This window comes from Cyprinodon variegatus, unplaced genomic scaffold (genome assembly GCF_000732505.1).
Source record: "Cyprinodon variegatus isolate N-32 unplaced genomic scaffold, C_variegatus-1.0 Scaffold849, whole genome shotgun sequence".
Taxonomy (NCBI): Eukaryota; Metazoa; Chordata; class Actinopteri; order Cyprinodontiformes; family Cyprinodontidae; genus Cyprinodon; species Cyprinodon variegatus.
The window spans coordinates 187,685-204,906 of record NW_015151302.1 but is presented as its reverse complement, the minus strand read 5'-3'; the positions used below and the strand labels follow the sequence as shown (position 1 = coordinate 204,906).

The following is a 17,222-nucleotide window of genomic DNA, read 5'->3' as shown; positions in this document are numbered from 1 at the left end:
GTACATGTTGGGAAGTAGCAGTGATGTAATCTGAAGTGATAAGAGTTCCAGCTTCCCACTTTTTGATACTTTTATATACTGATACTTTGATACTTTTTTCTATTGTTCGTATATGGCCACCGTTACAACCAACATGACATAAAATAAAAAACTCCATATAACCACCTCCCTCAGACACACTCCCCCGTGGCAAATCAGGAGTTGAAAACGTGAACATAGTGAGCCTTGATTGATAGTGCTTTAGATACCACTTTGTGCTGCCCTCTGGAGTCCTGACCTTATTCACCTTGGTGGAATATTGTAATACTAGTCAGAAGTTTTGCTTTTAAATTAGGATAAAATACATTTCTGGAGGTCTTACCTGACATACATTTGCTGAAATATTTTACACCAAAGAATAATCTATCATTGTCATGATTTTTATGTATTTTTTAAGCATTTTTCAACACAATACCTTTAGAAACTAGTAAAGAGCGTCTTTATTATCTACTATAATTGGTTTTAAAAGGAGCATAGCTGCATTATTTGATATGTTTTCTTATTTAAATGCCAGTAACTCACCCTGATTGCACACAAATGTTTTCTGTGTGATTACTGTGTCCTGTTGTCATATATGTGTTTTTTTTGTGTTTTATGTTTATCTGATGCTAGTGCTGTTTGTACATAAAGCCATTTATGTGTATGTACAATAAAAATGAAGGTACGATACTGCACATGTAAGCAGGCGGAGTAAATAGCCTGCTGCATCTAAGTTAGTTAGCACCTCTCCAGCAAAGTGCAAAATTAATGATGGAAATCCCATTCATTTAAAAAAAAAATGCAAAAACATATTTAATTCAAAGAGGGAACATACAGTATGAACGTTGGTGTTCACTGAAGCTGAAGCTTGCGGTGCTACCAGCAGACGGCGCACCATCTGTTTACATCAGCTCATCGCACCCGGTGCAGGAGTTCTATTTAGGCTCAAAAAAAAGGATCTGAACACTGCCAGGGCTGACACTTTGAATATAGTACCTTATTTAATAATCACAATTTTTTTTGGGTTTTATTTTGTTCTGGCATTTAAAATTTAAAATGACTGTTTGTCTCTGTTTGCTATCACTCTAAACTATGTTTTTCACATCTGGACGAACACCTCCCACCCAGATTTGAAGGACAATAATAAAACAGCATCACACCTCTTAAAAACACACTATACAGTGATCTGAAAAGCATTAAAGACATTTCTCAATTGATAAAGTAAATATCCCAGTGTGTTGATTTAGCTTTTAAAAGCTTGAAGGTTTTAAACAACTGCAGCAACAGACCAGCTAGCTAAGAAAATCTGACCAAGCTCACTTAGTAAAGACCTCTTTGTGTCGTGCTTCATGTATTTATTTTAGGACTTCCTCTGTAAAATCACGGTTATCTCAATGAATGCGGAATGTGCTTTGAGTTTTGCACATCAGTTTATGAGTGTCGAAAGAAAACCGTTTCCGTAGTTTTTCTTTTTAATCGTTTGCTTTTATTTCTTTGTAAAGAATCTGACCTGTTGTTGGTGAAATTTAAAACCAGGAAAACTTTTTCTCTAAATTGGCCCAAAGCAAAGCCATAAAACTGTAAAAAGAGAAAACACTTTCTTTATAGTGACTGTAAAATGACACCAAGTACATGCAATTTGGCATATTTACTCAGTGTTATTACTTTTCTCATTAGAATTAGCTTTAATAACCAAGCAAAACAAAAAGGAATAAGTAGGGGGGGAAAAAACGAGATCACACTTTTATTCAGCTTAAACTGTTAAAATTATTGTAACATTCACTGATCTGGCAGAGTAAAAAACCGGCTGCAAGAGATCTGATGCAATCAGGCTGCTGTGCTCATTTAGAGTAAATGCCTGTGTGGAAACCTGTGCAGGATGTTAGAGTGATCCTCCACCCAGAGATCTACCAGGAACTTAAACCTTTTCAGCTTAGTCAGCAAGTGTAAAATGCAAACGAGTTGAAAGTTTAAAAGTCAATTTCTAGCAAGTGAAAAGTTATTAACCAACATCAGTCGTCTATTATTCATGCAAAGGTTCAGTCAGCGCGATCAGATGTATGACAGGTGCTACATACGGCACGTGAGCCGTAATCACGGTCGTGTTTCAACACCCCTGTGGCCCATAAATGTCTCAGACTTTTCCCAAACATCTGAACACGCCCTTAAAAATGTGTTTTGTTGTCTCTGGAGGTACGGTGATTTTCCTCCATAGGCAGAAAACCAGTGTTTCATGTCAACAGATGATGCAACCAGAAAATTTCAGGTGGATCTTCGAGCTATGCCCTGAGACATGAAAACATTTCTAAGGTGTCAACATTCCAGACAAACAGCTAATGAAGCCTGAGGCAAACTAGGACTTGTTATTCTTGCATTCTGAGCTGAGTGTCAATCAATCTGGTTTTTCCCCTTTAAACTCAACAAGGATATTTAAAATACATCAGTCAATAACAAGAGCTACTGTGTCCTGAGAAAACTTCTTTACAGGTGTGAGCAGAGAAACATCTATTCATTATGGAGCATTCATGAATTCAGTCTGATTTAACGATACAGTGTGTAATAATGTCATAGATTTACTTACATAAATATTATATATCATATATATGCATCTTAATTATTATCACCTGCTGAAAGTATAAATATATATGTTTGCCTTGCCTTAGAAATTGCTATTTATAATTAGGTAGGAGTGGGTTCCCATTTGTGGAGGCAGACATCTTTGCTCTACGGCATCATCATTATGCTCAAATGGGGCTGCAGCAAGTGGGGCCCTACATACAGTCCTACACAGATTAATAAAATACTATTTTTTAAATGATCTATGTAAACTAGAGGGACGAATCACCCGGACAACACAGGTAAGGGGAGACGGAGCTCCTGAGCTCAGATACCAGCAGTGGGGAATCAGTGTGAGAACTTAAGACTGGTTCTGATTTTGAGCCCCACTCCCACAGACTCCCACTCTGGGTCCCTGAGAAATACCCTTACACTGCTCCCTGGTTGCCGCACAATGGCAGCCCACTGCTCACCAAGGGGATGGGTTAAATGCTATGGTTCATTTCTTTGATCTGCATTTCTGACATCGTAATGACAAGAAAAGCAGAAAACCAAAAAAAAACTGCTGCTTAGAGAGCTCCATAACCATGCCGAGCCGGCCAGCTATGCAGACCACTATGGATAAGAATCACTAGCTCAGGAAGAAAGTTAAGCAGTGCAGCGGTGACTTGGAGGCCTGCTGGGAAACAGATCACTGGTGGCCCAAAAGAGGCTTCGGTCGAAGCAGAACGCAAGATCGGCCTCGAAGGCAGGGTAGAGTGGCTGCGGCTTACTGTGAGGAGGACACTGTGACGCTGAAAAAGCCGCTGGGGAGACAGAGCAGGAAGAGACGACGGCCGGCCAAGGCTAGCCATTAGAGGCTAACCGCTAGAGATGGACTGAGGAACGCTGAAGATCAGAGGAGCCTGCAGCCAATAATGAGCAGGAGAGCAATCTGAGCTATAAAAATGTCAGAATTATTAGTTTATAACCATTTAGTTGTGTCTATATTTCTTATAAAAATGAATGAAAACCTCATAACTGATTAAGGCGATGTTGCATCATGTCCTATGAAATTAGTCTTTTATATTGATGTTAACATGACAAGCAGCTTCAGGCAGGGTTATACCTTTAGCATCGACTGCAGCCGACATGACTGATGTTCAACCAGGCTGAACTGCAAAGCCACCTCTAAATCCCCCAGATGCCTTTAAATGCTCTGAACAGGGTTTGGGTGGAGTTGAAAATAAAATACCACTTAACAAAAATAAATAAACACGTACATTTGTGATTCAAATTTTAATAGAGCAGTATGCACCACCGTTTAATCCCTTATAAGTCAGGGAGAAGAAAAACCGATCAACCGTTCAGGTAGAAGAGTTTGTATCATCTGCGTGGGTTGAAGTGAAAAGACGTGTTGTTACACCGAGACAGACGGGGGAGGGAGCCGACGTTGTGAAAGAGGGATTTGTTACAAAAAACAAGTCTTCATATCCCCCCCCTCTCTGCTAATCCCAAGTTCAAACACTTCAAAAATCTTTACCCTGCATCTTGTATATCAGTTTATGGGTCCAAACTTCAGCTTTATCTCTGAAGGCAGCTTTTACAGCTCACTCTGTGTGTCCCTGTTCAATGCAGTCTGGCTTTTAGATCGGTTTAACCGAGCTGACAGAACTTAAACTCGGCTACAATTAAAGAATACGCTCTGGAGGAAGAGTCCCGGTGGATGCATAAAGGAAAAATAGAGAGAGATATAAGGTGATCTCGGTCATTTAATTGTCAGTTTCACCAGATCAGATTGACTAACGGAGAGTGTTGAAGTAACAGAAACATTAAAGTTAAATATTACTTTTAAATACTAATAATGCAGTCATAATTCTGAGATCAACTGAAATCATAGATATGTTGAACAAGGGAGACCAGGGTAAGATAGCAAGATTAACCAAAAACAATCAGAAAGAGGTATATGTAATGCATGTTTAATGTTTGATCTTTATCTTTGAGGATTTTTCAACAGATCAAATGAGGAAAAACAGTCAGTCACTTAATCCTTGCTTTTGGAGAGACAAGTTTCAGATAAAAAAAAAAAATGTCCTCCTAGCTGCGTACGCTGACCTTAGCTTAGCTCATGCAATGTTCCAAATTTGACATGAAAACATTCATGAATGTTAATGGGGAGGACAGATCTTACTTTATAACAAATTTTGTTGATGATTTTGTGGAATTTTATGGTCAAATTATTCCTTATTGTGTGTTTAAAACACATAAATATGCTTCATCATTGTCATTTTAGATGTCTAGCCTGATTACAGTGGAGGATTTCAAGACCCCAGACTTGTTGATCCATGACCCCATCTTTAAGAATAAATGGTTTAAACCAATTGGAAAATTCAACTGCAGTAGCCAATGTTCAGCCTTAAGAGGGCAGCACTGAGAAAAATATGCAAGTTTTTTATTAAAATCAAAAGAAAAAAACTCGCACAGAAACACTAGGTTCAATTTATACGTTTCTTGCACAAACTAAGTTGATGAAGTGGTAAGTTACACTTAAAGATTGTTGATGTGTGTTCTTGCCTTAAAGTTTAATTGAGTTTATTAATTTTTTTTAAGTCTGATAATCTGCTTAGTGGTCGCTCCAACAGCTAGGCATGCAATGTTCCCAGTGGCAGGCAGGGCTTGTAGTACTTGGCCTTCAGTGGGCATATTGTGGAGGATTTTTACAAATTTTTTAAATGACTCACCGACTCCACTTTAAAAAAAAAAAGCCCCGTGCGAGAGTGGGCACGAGCCCATTTCTCCTCGTGCACACTCTGTTTAAAAGTTGCTCATACAAGCTTACTATGTCCGAACGTCCGCTCTAACCCCTAAATCACTATATAGAGTGGAGAATATATAGTGGACTTTATAGCAAAATCAGTTAACTGCTTTTTGCTCCGTTGGTCAAGTTTCTCCTCCTCCACTGTGCACTGTCTGCAACCATCTTTGTTATTAGCGGGGCGCTGTGACAGCAAATCCCATAATGCATTGCAAGGAGATTTCTCCACGCAAAGCATTGTGGGATATATGTGCCTCTTCTGAGGCCTTTCTTTTCCTCTCATACACTTCATAGACACTTTGTCTCGTATGACCCTCGGCCATTTTCAAAGAACCGCAAAGAGAAAGGTGAGCTTTAAAGACTGTCTGAAACCGTAGCTCACCAAAGATATACGCCTGAAAGCGCGAATGCACAGAAAAAGACAGCTAACGGGACGTGCACGTAGGACGGCCTTACGTAAACATATGACCAGAATGATTGACAATTAGGAGGACCACTTATTTAGATGATCCACCAGGAAATAAAAGATTGTTCTCTAAACATTTAATCTACTTCTTAACCCTTGGATGTCAATTTGCAACGATGGGTTTTCAAGGTGTTACTATCACCACTTTTGCATGTTAATAACAGAAACCCCCAATAGTATTTAAATATGAAATGTAACAAGTGCAGATACAATAAAAGAAAGAGGAAGATTAATGTGAGGATAAATACAGAGATCTGTTGAGCAGGAAGCCCACAAACGTATTCTTCTACTCTATAACCACAGCCCCGCAATATTAATATCAGCAGCCGTTCAGATTCAGTATGCATCCTATTACCAGGTAAAATAGTACATAAAGCATGAAAATAAAATATATCACACTCACCAGAGATTCTGATTATTCATTAAAAAAATTAATCTTTCTGTCTTTGTGCAGAAAGTCTTAGATCTCCGTTTAGTATCAGCAAAAGAGGCCTGAAAAAACTTTTACAAAAGAATAATCTTAAATGCAGATTGTCGCTAGCCTAACTTGGCTGTAAACGTTTTGCTCTAACTGACCAATAAGAGGACAGAAAATGCTGACGTAGGGATTGGCCCGCTCTCTGGCCCAGTGGGGCGAATCGGAAATCTAATTGGCTGAAGAAAACGTTCCTCACCAATATTTGCTGAGTTCAAATTTATGGGCTGCGCCCCCGAAGGCTAGATTCTTGGGCCGGTTACGTCATAACGTGGCGCTGAGGTCTGTTTGGATTGCAAGACTCCTCGTTATGCAGCCTACAAATGCATCCTTCTTTTTGCCCGTTGTGACAGACGGGTTTGGTGTATCCTACGTAGCTTTGGGTATCTCGTAATTCAGTGCGAGTCCAAGCAAGCCAGCTGCTCCTTGCGCAGAGGAAAAAGGTACTTGGTGCAGCACAGTGGCAAATATTGAAAGTGCAGTTTCATATAATAAAATTTTTTATCTGTCCCTGTGTAAATGGGTTTGGCTGATATTTAAGGACAGATTCTAATATAGCTGCAGTGTCTATGCTATTATGCAACTGTTGAAGCTCTTAAAAAAATGCTATAAACAACCAGATTAGCAGTGACAAGTTTGGTATTCATTCTTTTTTCCTGCTTTGCATCTCAACTCTTATGGTTGCTAGGCGACAGAGCTTATGACGGTAAAAGCCGCGGAGGGCTTGACCTGTTTGAATTCACAGCCAAAACTCTTCCGGTCCCAACAATTTCACGGACCTCGAAGGATCCAGTCCAGGTAGACCGGCTCCTTGGAGGATACATCCTTTGAAAACAAACACACTCATTGTTAAGGTAAGATCAGCCAGCACTGCTGATTCTGAAGCCTCTGGGCAGATTTGATTGACATAGCGACACACTAAGGCTGAAATCTGATTGGACAAAAAAATATAGCAACCACATCAATATAATGGAAGCAACGCAGCCAAGAGAAACACTACAAAATTAAGATAACTGATTGTTTGGAATAAAACAATACAGTTGGAAAGAAGAAATTTAAAGTTTATCTTTTGAATATAGGTGATTTTAGGCCTGCAGTGAAGGCCACCACTGATAGTTCCATCATACAACTGAATTACAGACTGTCCTAATAATCTTATATCCTGCTGTAGTGTAAGAGAAGTCACTCAGAATGAGGCCCGGTTCCAGTCGACTATAGAAGCAAACATGGAGGATTTTTTTCTTTTCTTTTTTTCTGGCTTCAGCTCTGTTTAAATGTCACTCTGGATTTCTTGCTTTGGAAAAATCTGGTTCACACATAGGTCCATTGAATACAGTTTCCTTGTATGACTGGGTGGAGTTTCCTCAACAGTAGAAATGGCGTCACAGCCAAAATGAATCCAACAGAGAGGAAAGAGAAAGAAGAAAAATAACAAGAAAGGAAGACATTAACATTAAAAGAGGATGTTTGAAAATGAACAAAGAGGAGTAATTGAAATATATGAAAAAAAAGGTAATGGATCTTAGTAAAGGGGATAGGTTATTCCAATGTGATGGAGCTTTAAACTAAAAGCACAAAGACCAATTCAGGATAGGCATTCCTTAGGCTAAAGAGAATTAGAAATGGTTTAAAATATGGAGAAAATAATTTTGATACATATAAATATATATAACCAGTGAAAAAGATCTTAATCAGAAATGTGTTTTGAGAGTAAAAATTTTTTCTAATATTTTATTTGGCTCTAACTATTTTTATATATTTTATGTTTTAATTATATTTCTGTTTTTCAGATTCAATTTTATGAAATGGATTATTTTCAAATTACGTTTCACAGATCAGATTCTCTTTATCCCTAGGGGCAGGCTTTCCTCTGGTGTGAGGATCAGGAAAAATAGCATTTCTATTGGTGTGCTGGACGTTAGCAACATTTTTATTAGTGAGCTTTTTTTATTGGCCCTACAGTGAAGAGAATGTGATCTGCAATTTGTAAAAGTCAATCTAAAAAGGGAAATAAATACAATTTGAAAATTTTAGATTTGTAAAAAATGTTTGAAATAAAGTTTGAAATAAAACAGTTTAAAAAAACTAAGTGGGCTCAGATGTTTAGGAATCAGTGCAGAAGGTGGGAAACAAACTCACTAAATTAACATCTCTGTTGGATAATGTCTCCCACCCCATGAATGAAGCTGTTGCAGAACCGGAGAGTTCCTTCAGTGACAGACTGCTGCACCCTAAATGCACCAGGGAGTGTTATCACAGATCCTTCCTCCCAGCAGCTGGAAGACTGTATATCCACCACTGTTCCCAACAACCTCAATAAGTCGTTACATTCATGCTGATTTTGCAGTTTCTATCTCAGTCAGTTAAATAACATCCTGCTGTCCTTTTGCGCATCTCTGATGTTGCTGCTATTTTCCTTTTACTATTATGTTATTCTTAAAAACTTTTCTAAGGTCCACATTTGTGTGACCATTTCTTTATAATCTTTTTGCTGCTATAAAAACCAGAATTTCCCCATTGTGGGGCAATAAATGGATTTTCTATTCTATTCTCAATAAGAAAAACTGAAATCTAAGAATTCATTCTTTTTCTGAATTCATTGTTTACAAATTTTAATATATAAAAACATGTTATTTGCTTCCAACAATAATGTATCAAAATCCTCTCCATAGAAAGCCTTTTCTAGGCTTGGGAGCCCAATTCAAGGATGAGTCCATTAGGGACACATCAGAATTAAACCCAGAGAGACCATTATATAAAACTATAAGTAAAGCAGTTGTGTAAACATTTCTTTTACAATCTTAAAGGAAAAAAATTTGCAGAGAAAGTTAAATCTACTTTAAGCATCTTTATATTTTCTTACAAATTAACATGGGGTTTAAATGATAACTTCAAACAGCCTGGATGTTGTTACATAACATCCCTTATTTTGTAACTCTGGTTCATCTGAAAAGTTCATACACATCTACTAAATTGTCTCACAAGGAAAACACGTCTGACAACTACTTTTAATCACCCGGTTTTAAAAGGAACAAGGAACTAAAAAAGACACTTTGAAATGAAAAGAATTCCCACAGTTGCTGGCTGTATGCCGACCTGTGTGCGGCGGAGGTATCTCTGTCTGAACTAACTCCCTGTGAAACCAAAAACAACCAAAGGAAGGTAAATTGTGTAATTTTGAAATGTTGACAGCAGCAGCAGATCTAATAACGAACCGGAAGGTGAGGAAAGCTCTCAAATGAAGCATGTCTTATCCATAGAACTACAGTGAATGAATCCCTCAGTAAGATTACTACTTGGTTTGACAAAAGCATATCAACTTATTTTTTAGTGATATGGTAGAATATTTGCCACCTTTTGTCGGTCTGTCACATAGATATTCAATGTGAAATGAAAAAGAATAAACTGAGATTCTCGCTTTTGTGGGAAGCCCCAATTTCTCTTCACTAACAGCCAGAAAACCCTTTCATTTGGCTTGTCAGTTTATTTTTCTTAATCTGCACTTTCCAAAAAAGTAAGCAAACAGGAGGCTTTACTTTATTTAAAGCCATTGTTGGTTATATTTGGTTGCAAACTGGCCAAATAGTCTGTAAAGATCCTCCTATTAGGCTCTCCTGTGAAGCTGCTGCCTCCTCCATCCAGGCTGGGTTTATGATCTCCTTTTTCTGTCTAGGAGATATTGAATAACATCCACAGGTTCTTCATTAGCTGCCAGAATTTCATGAATGCTCTCAGCAACATCCTGCAATTGTCTCTTTAATGTGCGTCCATGATTTCTTTACTCCAAACATTAACCCAGAAGGCATGAAATGTAGTAATGGAGTAGAACATGCAGTTTCCTGAAAGGCTTATGGTGCACGGAAATATGTGTTCAATCTGTCATAGCAGTTATCTAACTTCCCCAGCTTTAGATGCCAGAGATGTTAATAATAAATAGATAAATAAATAAGGCCTTGATCAAAGTGTTTGACACATAATAAAGCTACAGTATAACCCAAGACACACTTCAAAGGTCTGGCAGAGGCGTTCTGTTCGAACCTCTACTTTTTCTGTTTATCCTCCAAACATCAAAGACAAACAGAACATCAGCTAGAACACAAAATTCCCAAAGAGAAACACGGCGGCGTCACCATAACGCTGTGGGGAAAGACTTTTTCCTTTAAATGAATGCTGTTTAAAAAGAAGAAAACAAACAAATCAATCTGTCCAAAGAATATGTACCAAACAGTGAAAGGCAGACGGGTTTGTTCTATATTCACACCACAGGTCTTAGTGCTCAGCTCTATTTCTTTTCTGTCAGGTTGTTCAAACTGCTCCTTCAATGCAGCCTGGATCAGACTCCAGTCACAGACCTGCATGAGCAGAAGATCTCAACACCAGGACCGGGTCTGGAGACCGATTATTCGCAGTCGATCATGTAACGGCCTTGACAGTCTTATCTTGGGCTGGGGTGTCTCAGTCTTTCTTTTGGGCCAGCCAGGCGATCACAAAGGGATGTTTATATCTAGAATTTTAATGTTAGCAATAACATTAACCATCTCTCAAACCTCCCTCAGACAGGTTAGTGCTCTTTTTTTAATTCTCTGCAGAATTTATTGACTTCATTATCCCGCCTCTTAAGGCAGAACAGTTTCCTTCACAGCCTGAACAGCCTGTTCTCACCTGATCTGTACCGGTAGCATGATCCGTACCATCAGCTCATTTGTGCATGGCATCCAGATATACGTTCGGGTCGCCCTCAATTTTATTTATAAAAAATACTTAAATGACAACTTTCCCTGCTTAAAAATAATAAGCATACTAAAATATAATGTGTTAAAGGTTAATGTATTTCTCAAGACAATAAATGCATTTAAATCCTGTTTTGTCACTCGTCTGGATCGGAAATGGGATCCTACGCTTCTTCGGGGAGCTAACTTTGGATTTTAACAAAAACCTAACCTAACCTTTTTGAGTTTTATGTTTTCCTTTCATGTTAACATTATGGTTTATAGTACGTAATCTAAAGAAAGAAACAACTAAAATGCAGATTAATCATATTTTGTCGGACTGCTCTGAGCATGTCCCATAATGACGTCAGAGAAGCAGTTTAAGGAAGAAAATGTAAAAAGCATAAAAATTGTGTCAGAACAGTTATAAAAAATTTTAAGATTTGTATTAGCATTCTTTAGTGATTTAAGAATAAGATTAAGTACTTTTGATAAAATAGTACTTGCGACCTGGATGAATATCTGCTTGCACATGCGCAAATGAGCGATGGATCTTCCGCTACGGATCAGGTAGTGACACAGCCTAAAGATGCTATTTAAAAGGTTGCTAGGTGCAACCATGAAGGAAGCAGTACAGTTGGAAGAGGCGTGATTTCCTAAATAGAATAGAATAAAAAAATCCCTTCATCGTCCCACAACGGGGAAATTCTGGTGTTTACACAACAAGAATACCATAATAATATAGATTTAAAAGATAAAAAAAAATGAAATACTGCACTGTAAAGTGTTTAAACAATATAAATACTGTGTATCTGGAGAATAAATAACCAATATCCAGCTATAGACATGTTTACAGTAATAGATATTTGATAATAGCAGCAACATCAGAGATGTGCAAAATGACAGCAGCATGTTATTTAACGGACTAATGCAGAAACTGTGCAAAATCAGCATGAATGTAACAACTTATTGAGTTTGTTGGGACCAGTGGTGGCTATAAAGTAGCTAATCACAAGAAGTTCACTTATAAGGTTGGTTCTGCCCTCTAAGTGGCAAAAGTTGACATGAACCACAAAAACAGGTCAACAGGAGAGGGGGATAAAAAGAAAGAGCAGAGATAAAGCATCGAGTCAGATATCACTTTGATGTGGGGAACTGATGTGTAGCTAAATTAACAGATATCTGCACCTCATACTACTGGAATATTTGATGCTTTTCTATTGGAAAATTAAAGAAATGTATTCATGCTGGATTATAGTGGTGAAAATCTCAGAACGTCTCATATTTGGTGTGATCAAAGACAAACACGTGGTTACTCTGTATGCAATGTGTTTTACTTAACCTGAGAAATAAAATGACTAGCATAGGAGGCTGACATCTTTTGGCTTAAAAAAAGGACAGAAAACAAACACAATGAGCCATTGTTATAGTAATACATGCTATCAGAGCACAGTCCAAACTGCTTTGGCTATTAGAGATGGATACATGGTGTGTCCCTTCTGGGCTACTGTAGTAACGATTAATTGAAACACTAAGAACATTTCTTATTCTTTAAAAATTTCTATTTGCAATAGAAAGCTTGTGTCACAGCAGCTCCTATTTATAGTAATCCCATGGGATGACATCACATAACGGAAGAAAAGGCTTTTTCAAAATGTCAGGCTGAATGGATGACACAGCCTTTTTATGCAGATACTGCACCATGACATCATCATAAAAGGGCTGAATGAGCGAGGTCAGTGTTTAGCTCTCAGCGCAAGGAGTGAAAGACTCACAGAAGGGCCACATTAATAGACACATTTACAGTGTATATGGCTGGCACACTGAGATAAAAAAAGTAAAATTTTATACTTGAATTATAAACCATTAGTGGCAGTTTACAATCAAGAACAGCTAAGTTTACATGGAGAGAGGTAATAGAAAAGGAGTCATGTAAACATGCTGGTCGGAATATTCTGTTCGGATTTCCCAGGATTGAATTAGAAATATTTATGTGTTTGCAGCAGTTCTTGTGTTTGCTCTACTTCATCCACTTAACTACCGTCTATTTTTCTGTAATTGCAGCTTTTTCTCCTTGGCAGCATTTTTTTCCTGCATTTTTTTGGTCTCCTTTTTGAATTTGCTGTAAATAATTCTGCATTTCCACGCCGTTCGCCAAGAAAGTAGTGGAATTTATTCCACCAGCAGATTGCAACAGCAGCGGCAGAGCCATGTTCCATAAATGTGGAGAAAATGTAGCTGGACCTTTTTTCTGGCATGAAAAGATTAGCAGTTTTTAAATGTTTATTTTGTGTAAAGAAAACGATTGTTTCATATTTTCAGTTTAACCTGTGTGTGCAGAACGGGCCCCTCAGGCCCAAAAGTCCTACCAATCAGCTGTTATGTCTTCCAAGGTGTAGCCTCTTAAATTCTTCTGCTGTGTTGTACTCATACTATGTGTAACGTTTAAACCTGACGGCCTACTGCCCCAGTTTATGTCCCACTATCTTCTTTTCCTGCTCTGATAATGTGGCATTTCCCTTCAGACAACCCTTGATCAACAGTCATGGCACAGACTGCTGACTCAGAGTGAATCATTTCCTCCTCACAGAAACCTCAATACCAGAGAAAACTGCGAGTGTGAACTTTGGAGCTACGCAACCTTGAAAACACTTCCATGTTGGTTTGTGGCGTTACTGACCTTATCCAGGATAAACTTGTTGAGGTACGGCATGTATCCCTGATTGGAAACAGGACCCTCGTCGTCATCCTTAAAGTGTTCTTCCAGCGCCACCGGGTCGTGGGGGATTCCCAGCACTGTACATAAGTTATGAGAAAGCACCTGAAAACCAGAAAATAAATTAATTGCTTTTTTTTTTCTCATTTTTTGATTATTTAGCTTTTTCATTGTAAAAAACAAAAACAAAAAAAGCTTCTATGCAATAAATCTTAAGCCTTTGGAGAGTAACTTTATGTTTAGATTATACCAGAACTGTAAGGAAATCACTCACTTTGGCTGAGTGGCAACTAGAAAAAACTCTGCTAGGCTACAGGCCGCCAACATGAGAAATATATTTATCTTATCAACTTGTATGTTTCTTTAACAATGCTGGATGATTAAGACCTGATGAAATGCAATATTGTGGATTTAACATTTTATGCCTTACGGTTGGAGGACTGTATTTAGTGGAGCAACTCTTCCACTGTTGGTCACTGGCTTGATCAAAGCTGGTGGACGGATTTCCTTCCTGAAGATTGAATTTATAGAATTGAACCTGGCAGAGATTAGATGGTAAATACTTTATGAGCAGAGCTCAAATACTCGCCTTGGCCTTTTAGAGATCGCAGGAGAATGATAGACTATTTCGTAAAAGGAAATAATTATAATATCAGCATCTGATTGCCCAAACTGCCCAGACTGATCACAGGTCTACAAACTGAGGCTATTTGGCTCCGTGTAGCGTCTTTTAATGACTAATATGGTTTTGAATACATCATAACAACAAATACCAGTCTAAGGAGCTTTAGATGTTTTTTTTAAAGAAAATTTGAATTCAAGTTCCGCAATAGAACGATTTTTAAGGTACCAGAAATATGTTTTTTGGTTCATTTTTCTTGTCGTTTGCTTGAAAATTATGTTTTTTGTTTGTTTTTGTTTTGAAAGGAAGATCTGATATCCTAAAGAAGCGAATCCACCCATCCCTGTGAAGTTTTAGCTTTTCCTTCATTTTAAAGAATACAAATAGACTATTAGTTATTTTTAATGGCAACAGATTTAATAAAGTATACATCTGAAAAAAAATAAGCTGTGCTTTGGCTCTTTGGATTTTAGAGGCTGCAAAGCACTGTTATTGTTTTACAAAACACAGTAAATATATATTTATTTATTAATTTTAAGATTATGGCTTGCAAATGAAGAACACCCCAAAATTTTGTATTTCAGACTACTATAAAGACACAATATTTTTCAAACATAAATTTTGGGATTCTGAAATTCGTCATCAAGGCACCGTGGCATGGAGGCCATCAGCCCTGGGTTCTGCTGAGGTGACACAGAAATGGAGCAGCATAGGAGAGCCAGCAGCACTGAGGAACCTTTCATCACCAAAATGTTCAGATTTTGGACAGAGAGGACAGATGAGGTTTGAAAGGGGGATGAAGGAAGCCATCTTTGATAAAAAAAACTGCTTCCAAGATTATTTCAAAGACAATACACAAGAACACTCAGCATGATTGAAATGACCAAACAGAAAAAAACCCAAACACAACAAAAGACTCCAATAACCAAAAAGAACGACAGGTGGGCATTTGATTTACATGCTTGCAATTTTGTTACGATGATGGACCTTCATGCTTATCCTTTCAATGAATTCCTCAACCCGAGGCGTTTTCCAGTCCCAGTTGATTGACCGAACAATGCGCCTCCAGATGGTCAAAGTTTGGACTGCACAGTTCACTGCACTGAAACATCTCCAGAATCTTCCTTATGCTTTTTGTTCCCTTATGTTTTCCAACAAACCTCAGACAGCAGCAGGATCTATGCTGATTCTATTCACATTTGGACTCTTTCTAACCACTGAAGTAAACTAGCTGTGCTTCTGTTTGTTATCAGGATTCTACAATAAATGTGGGGAATTATGAAAGCATGTAATACTTTTCAGTTATATATATAAGTATTCTTTACCATCTTCACAATTATTCTACATTTTGTTTTAGTTATCATGTAAAACAACCACTAAGACACATTAAAATTAGTGTTTGTCAAAAAGTAAACATTAAAAAAAGGGCCATTAATATGCTTTAAAGGCATCGGAAACCTAATATTCTCAGAAAAACAAACGTTTTTGGGACAGTAAAAGAAACTTCTAATGGACCTTCTTCTGGCTGTCCCTGCATTTGGACCAAACTGTGTCTAGTTTTACGCTACATGGACGACATGTTATCGTTTCCAAGTTATTTCTGGTCAAAGCTGACCACAGGTCATGAGTTTGGAAAACACACATCAATGAATTTTGGATGAAAATCTCCAAACTGGGCTAAGCCATAACTCTCCAGGCATATTACTGAATACGTCTTTCACAAAGGGAAAGAATAACACTCAGTAAAGGAGTTTAAAGAAATGCAATCAGCTGCAGTTCCTGTGACAAACATAAGAACCCAGCTGCTTGGTTCCTCCAGGGAAACATTAGAGCATTTAGATCTCTTAATACTTTTACTATTTTGCAAATTAATGTTAATGTATTAAATGGACAATATATGCTATAGACAATGAAAATGTTTAGATGTTTATGACATCTATTAGCCTGCCTATGAATAATTTTAATAATTACTGTACAGCACAATATCCAATGGAAAGCTGAATCAGATTTCTGGTTGTAGGTTTGGTTGTAGAAAGGTGAACTTATGAGTCTTTTGCTGCATTTTACCAGAAAAAAATGACTTTTCTTTTAGCAAAAAACATGTATTTGTGTTTAAGAATTAAAGTTTGGTAGACCTTCACCAACATATTTTCACATGGTCCTGTGGAGTTGGCAGAGCATTGGTGTAGTCAAGCTGAGAGCAAATGTGGTGTAACCAATCTAACCAGTTTCACATATTTCACAAAAACAAGTAGTCCTTCATGATTTTAATTGTCTCTCTCTCTGCATTATCCCAGCCAGCTGGAGTTTGTGGACTTTAATTGTTGCTGAACAAAGCGCTCAGAGTGAGGGATGCCACATTAGGAAGGAGTACCGCTTGTTTTTGCTTTCTTCACCAAAGATTCATGATCCAATCAATTGTTCTAAAACCTTATTTTATGTTCTGATTGGTGTTGATGTTTTATTTTCTCCCAGTAGTTGGATGTCAGCCCATTACCAGGTGCGCCTCTGCAGCTAGAGACAGAGGCGCACTGTGTTCTCAGAGGAGGAAGAGACGCGATAAGATCTAATAAACAAGCCAGAAACACCAGAAACGGAGACAACTGTTCACCTAAAGCAGCCAAGACCTAAAAAAAATATAAATCCAACACGAGAAACTTACTTTCAGTTGAGATTTGGAGACTTTCCCGCTTTTGTCCACATCCAGAGCAGTAAAGGCGTGCCATATGGACTTTAGAAGTTCGTCCCGCAGCGTCATGATCCCCAAAGGACACTTTATTTATTTATTTTTATTTATTGATCAACTTCTTACTCCTGTCCTCTCTGTCACCGACTCCTCTCCTGCTGGCGCTGTCTCCTCTGGACA

At 37.9% G+C, this 17,222-nt stretch overlaps 1 protein-coding gene across 1 annotated transcript in view; it reads right to left on the bottom strand.

The window, feature by feature from the left end:
* LOC107099225 (switch-associated protein 70-like) overlaps window positions 1-17,222 on the bottom strand; it is a 37,692-nt gene extending 20,470 nt beyond the window's left edge. Inside the window, exons 1-2 of the mRNA XM_015397276.1 lie at window positions 17,019-17,222; window positions 13,699-13,839 (exon numbers count right to left, since the gene is read on the bottom strand). Coding sequence (XP_015252762.1) covers window positions 13,699-13,839; window positions 17,019-17,114 — 237 coding nt within the window. The 5' untranslated portion in view covers window positions 17,115-17,222. The remainder of the gene's footprint in view (window positions 1-13,698; window positions 13,840-17,018) is intronic.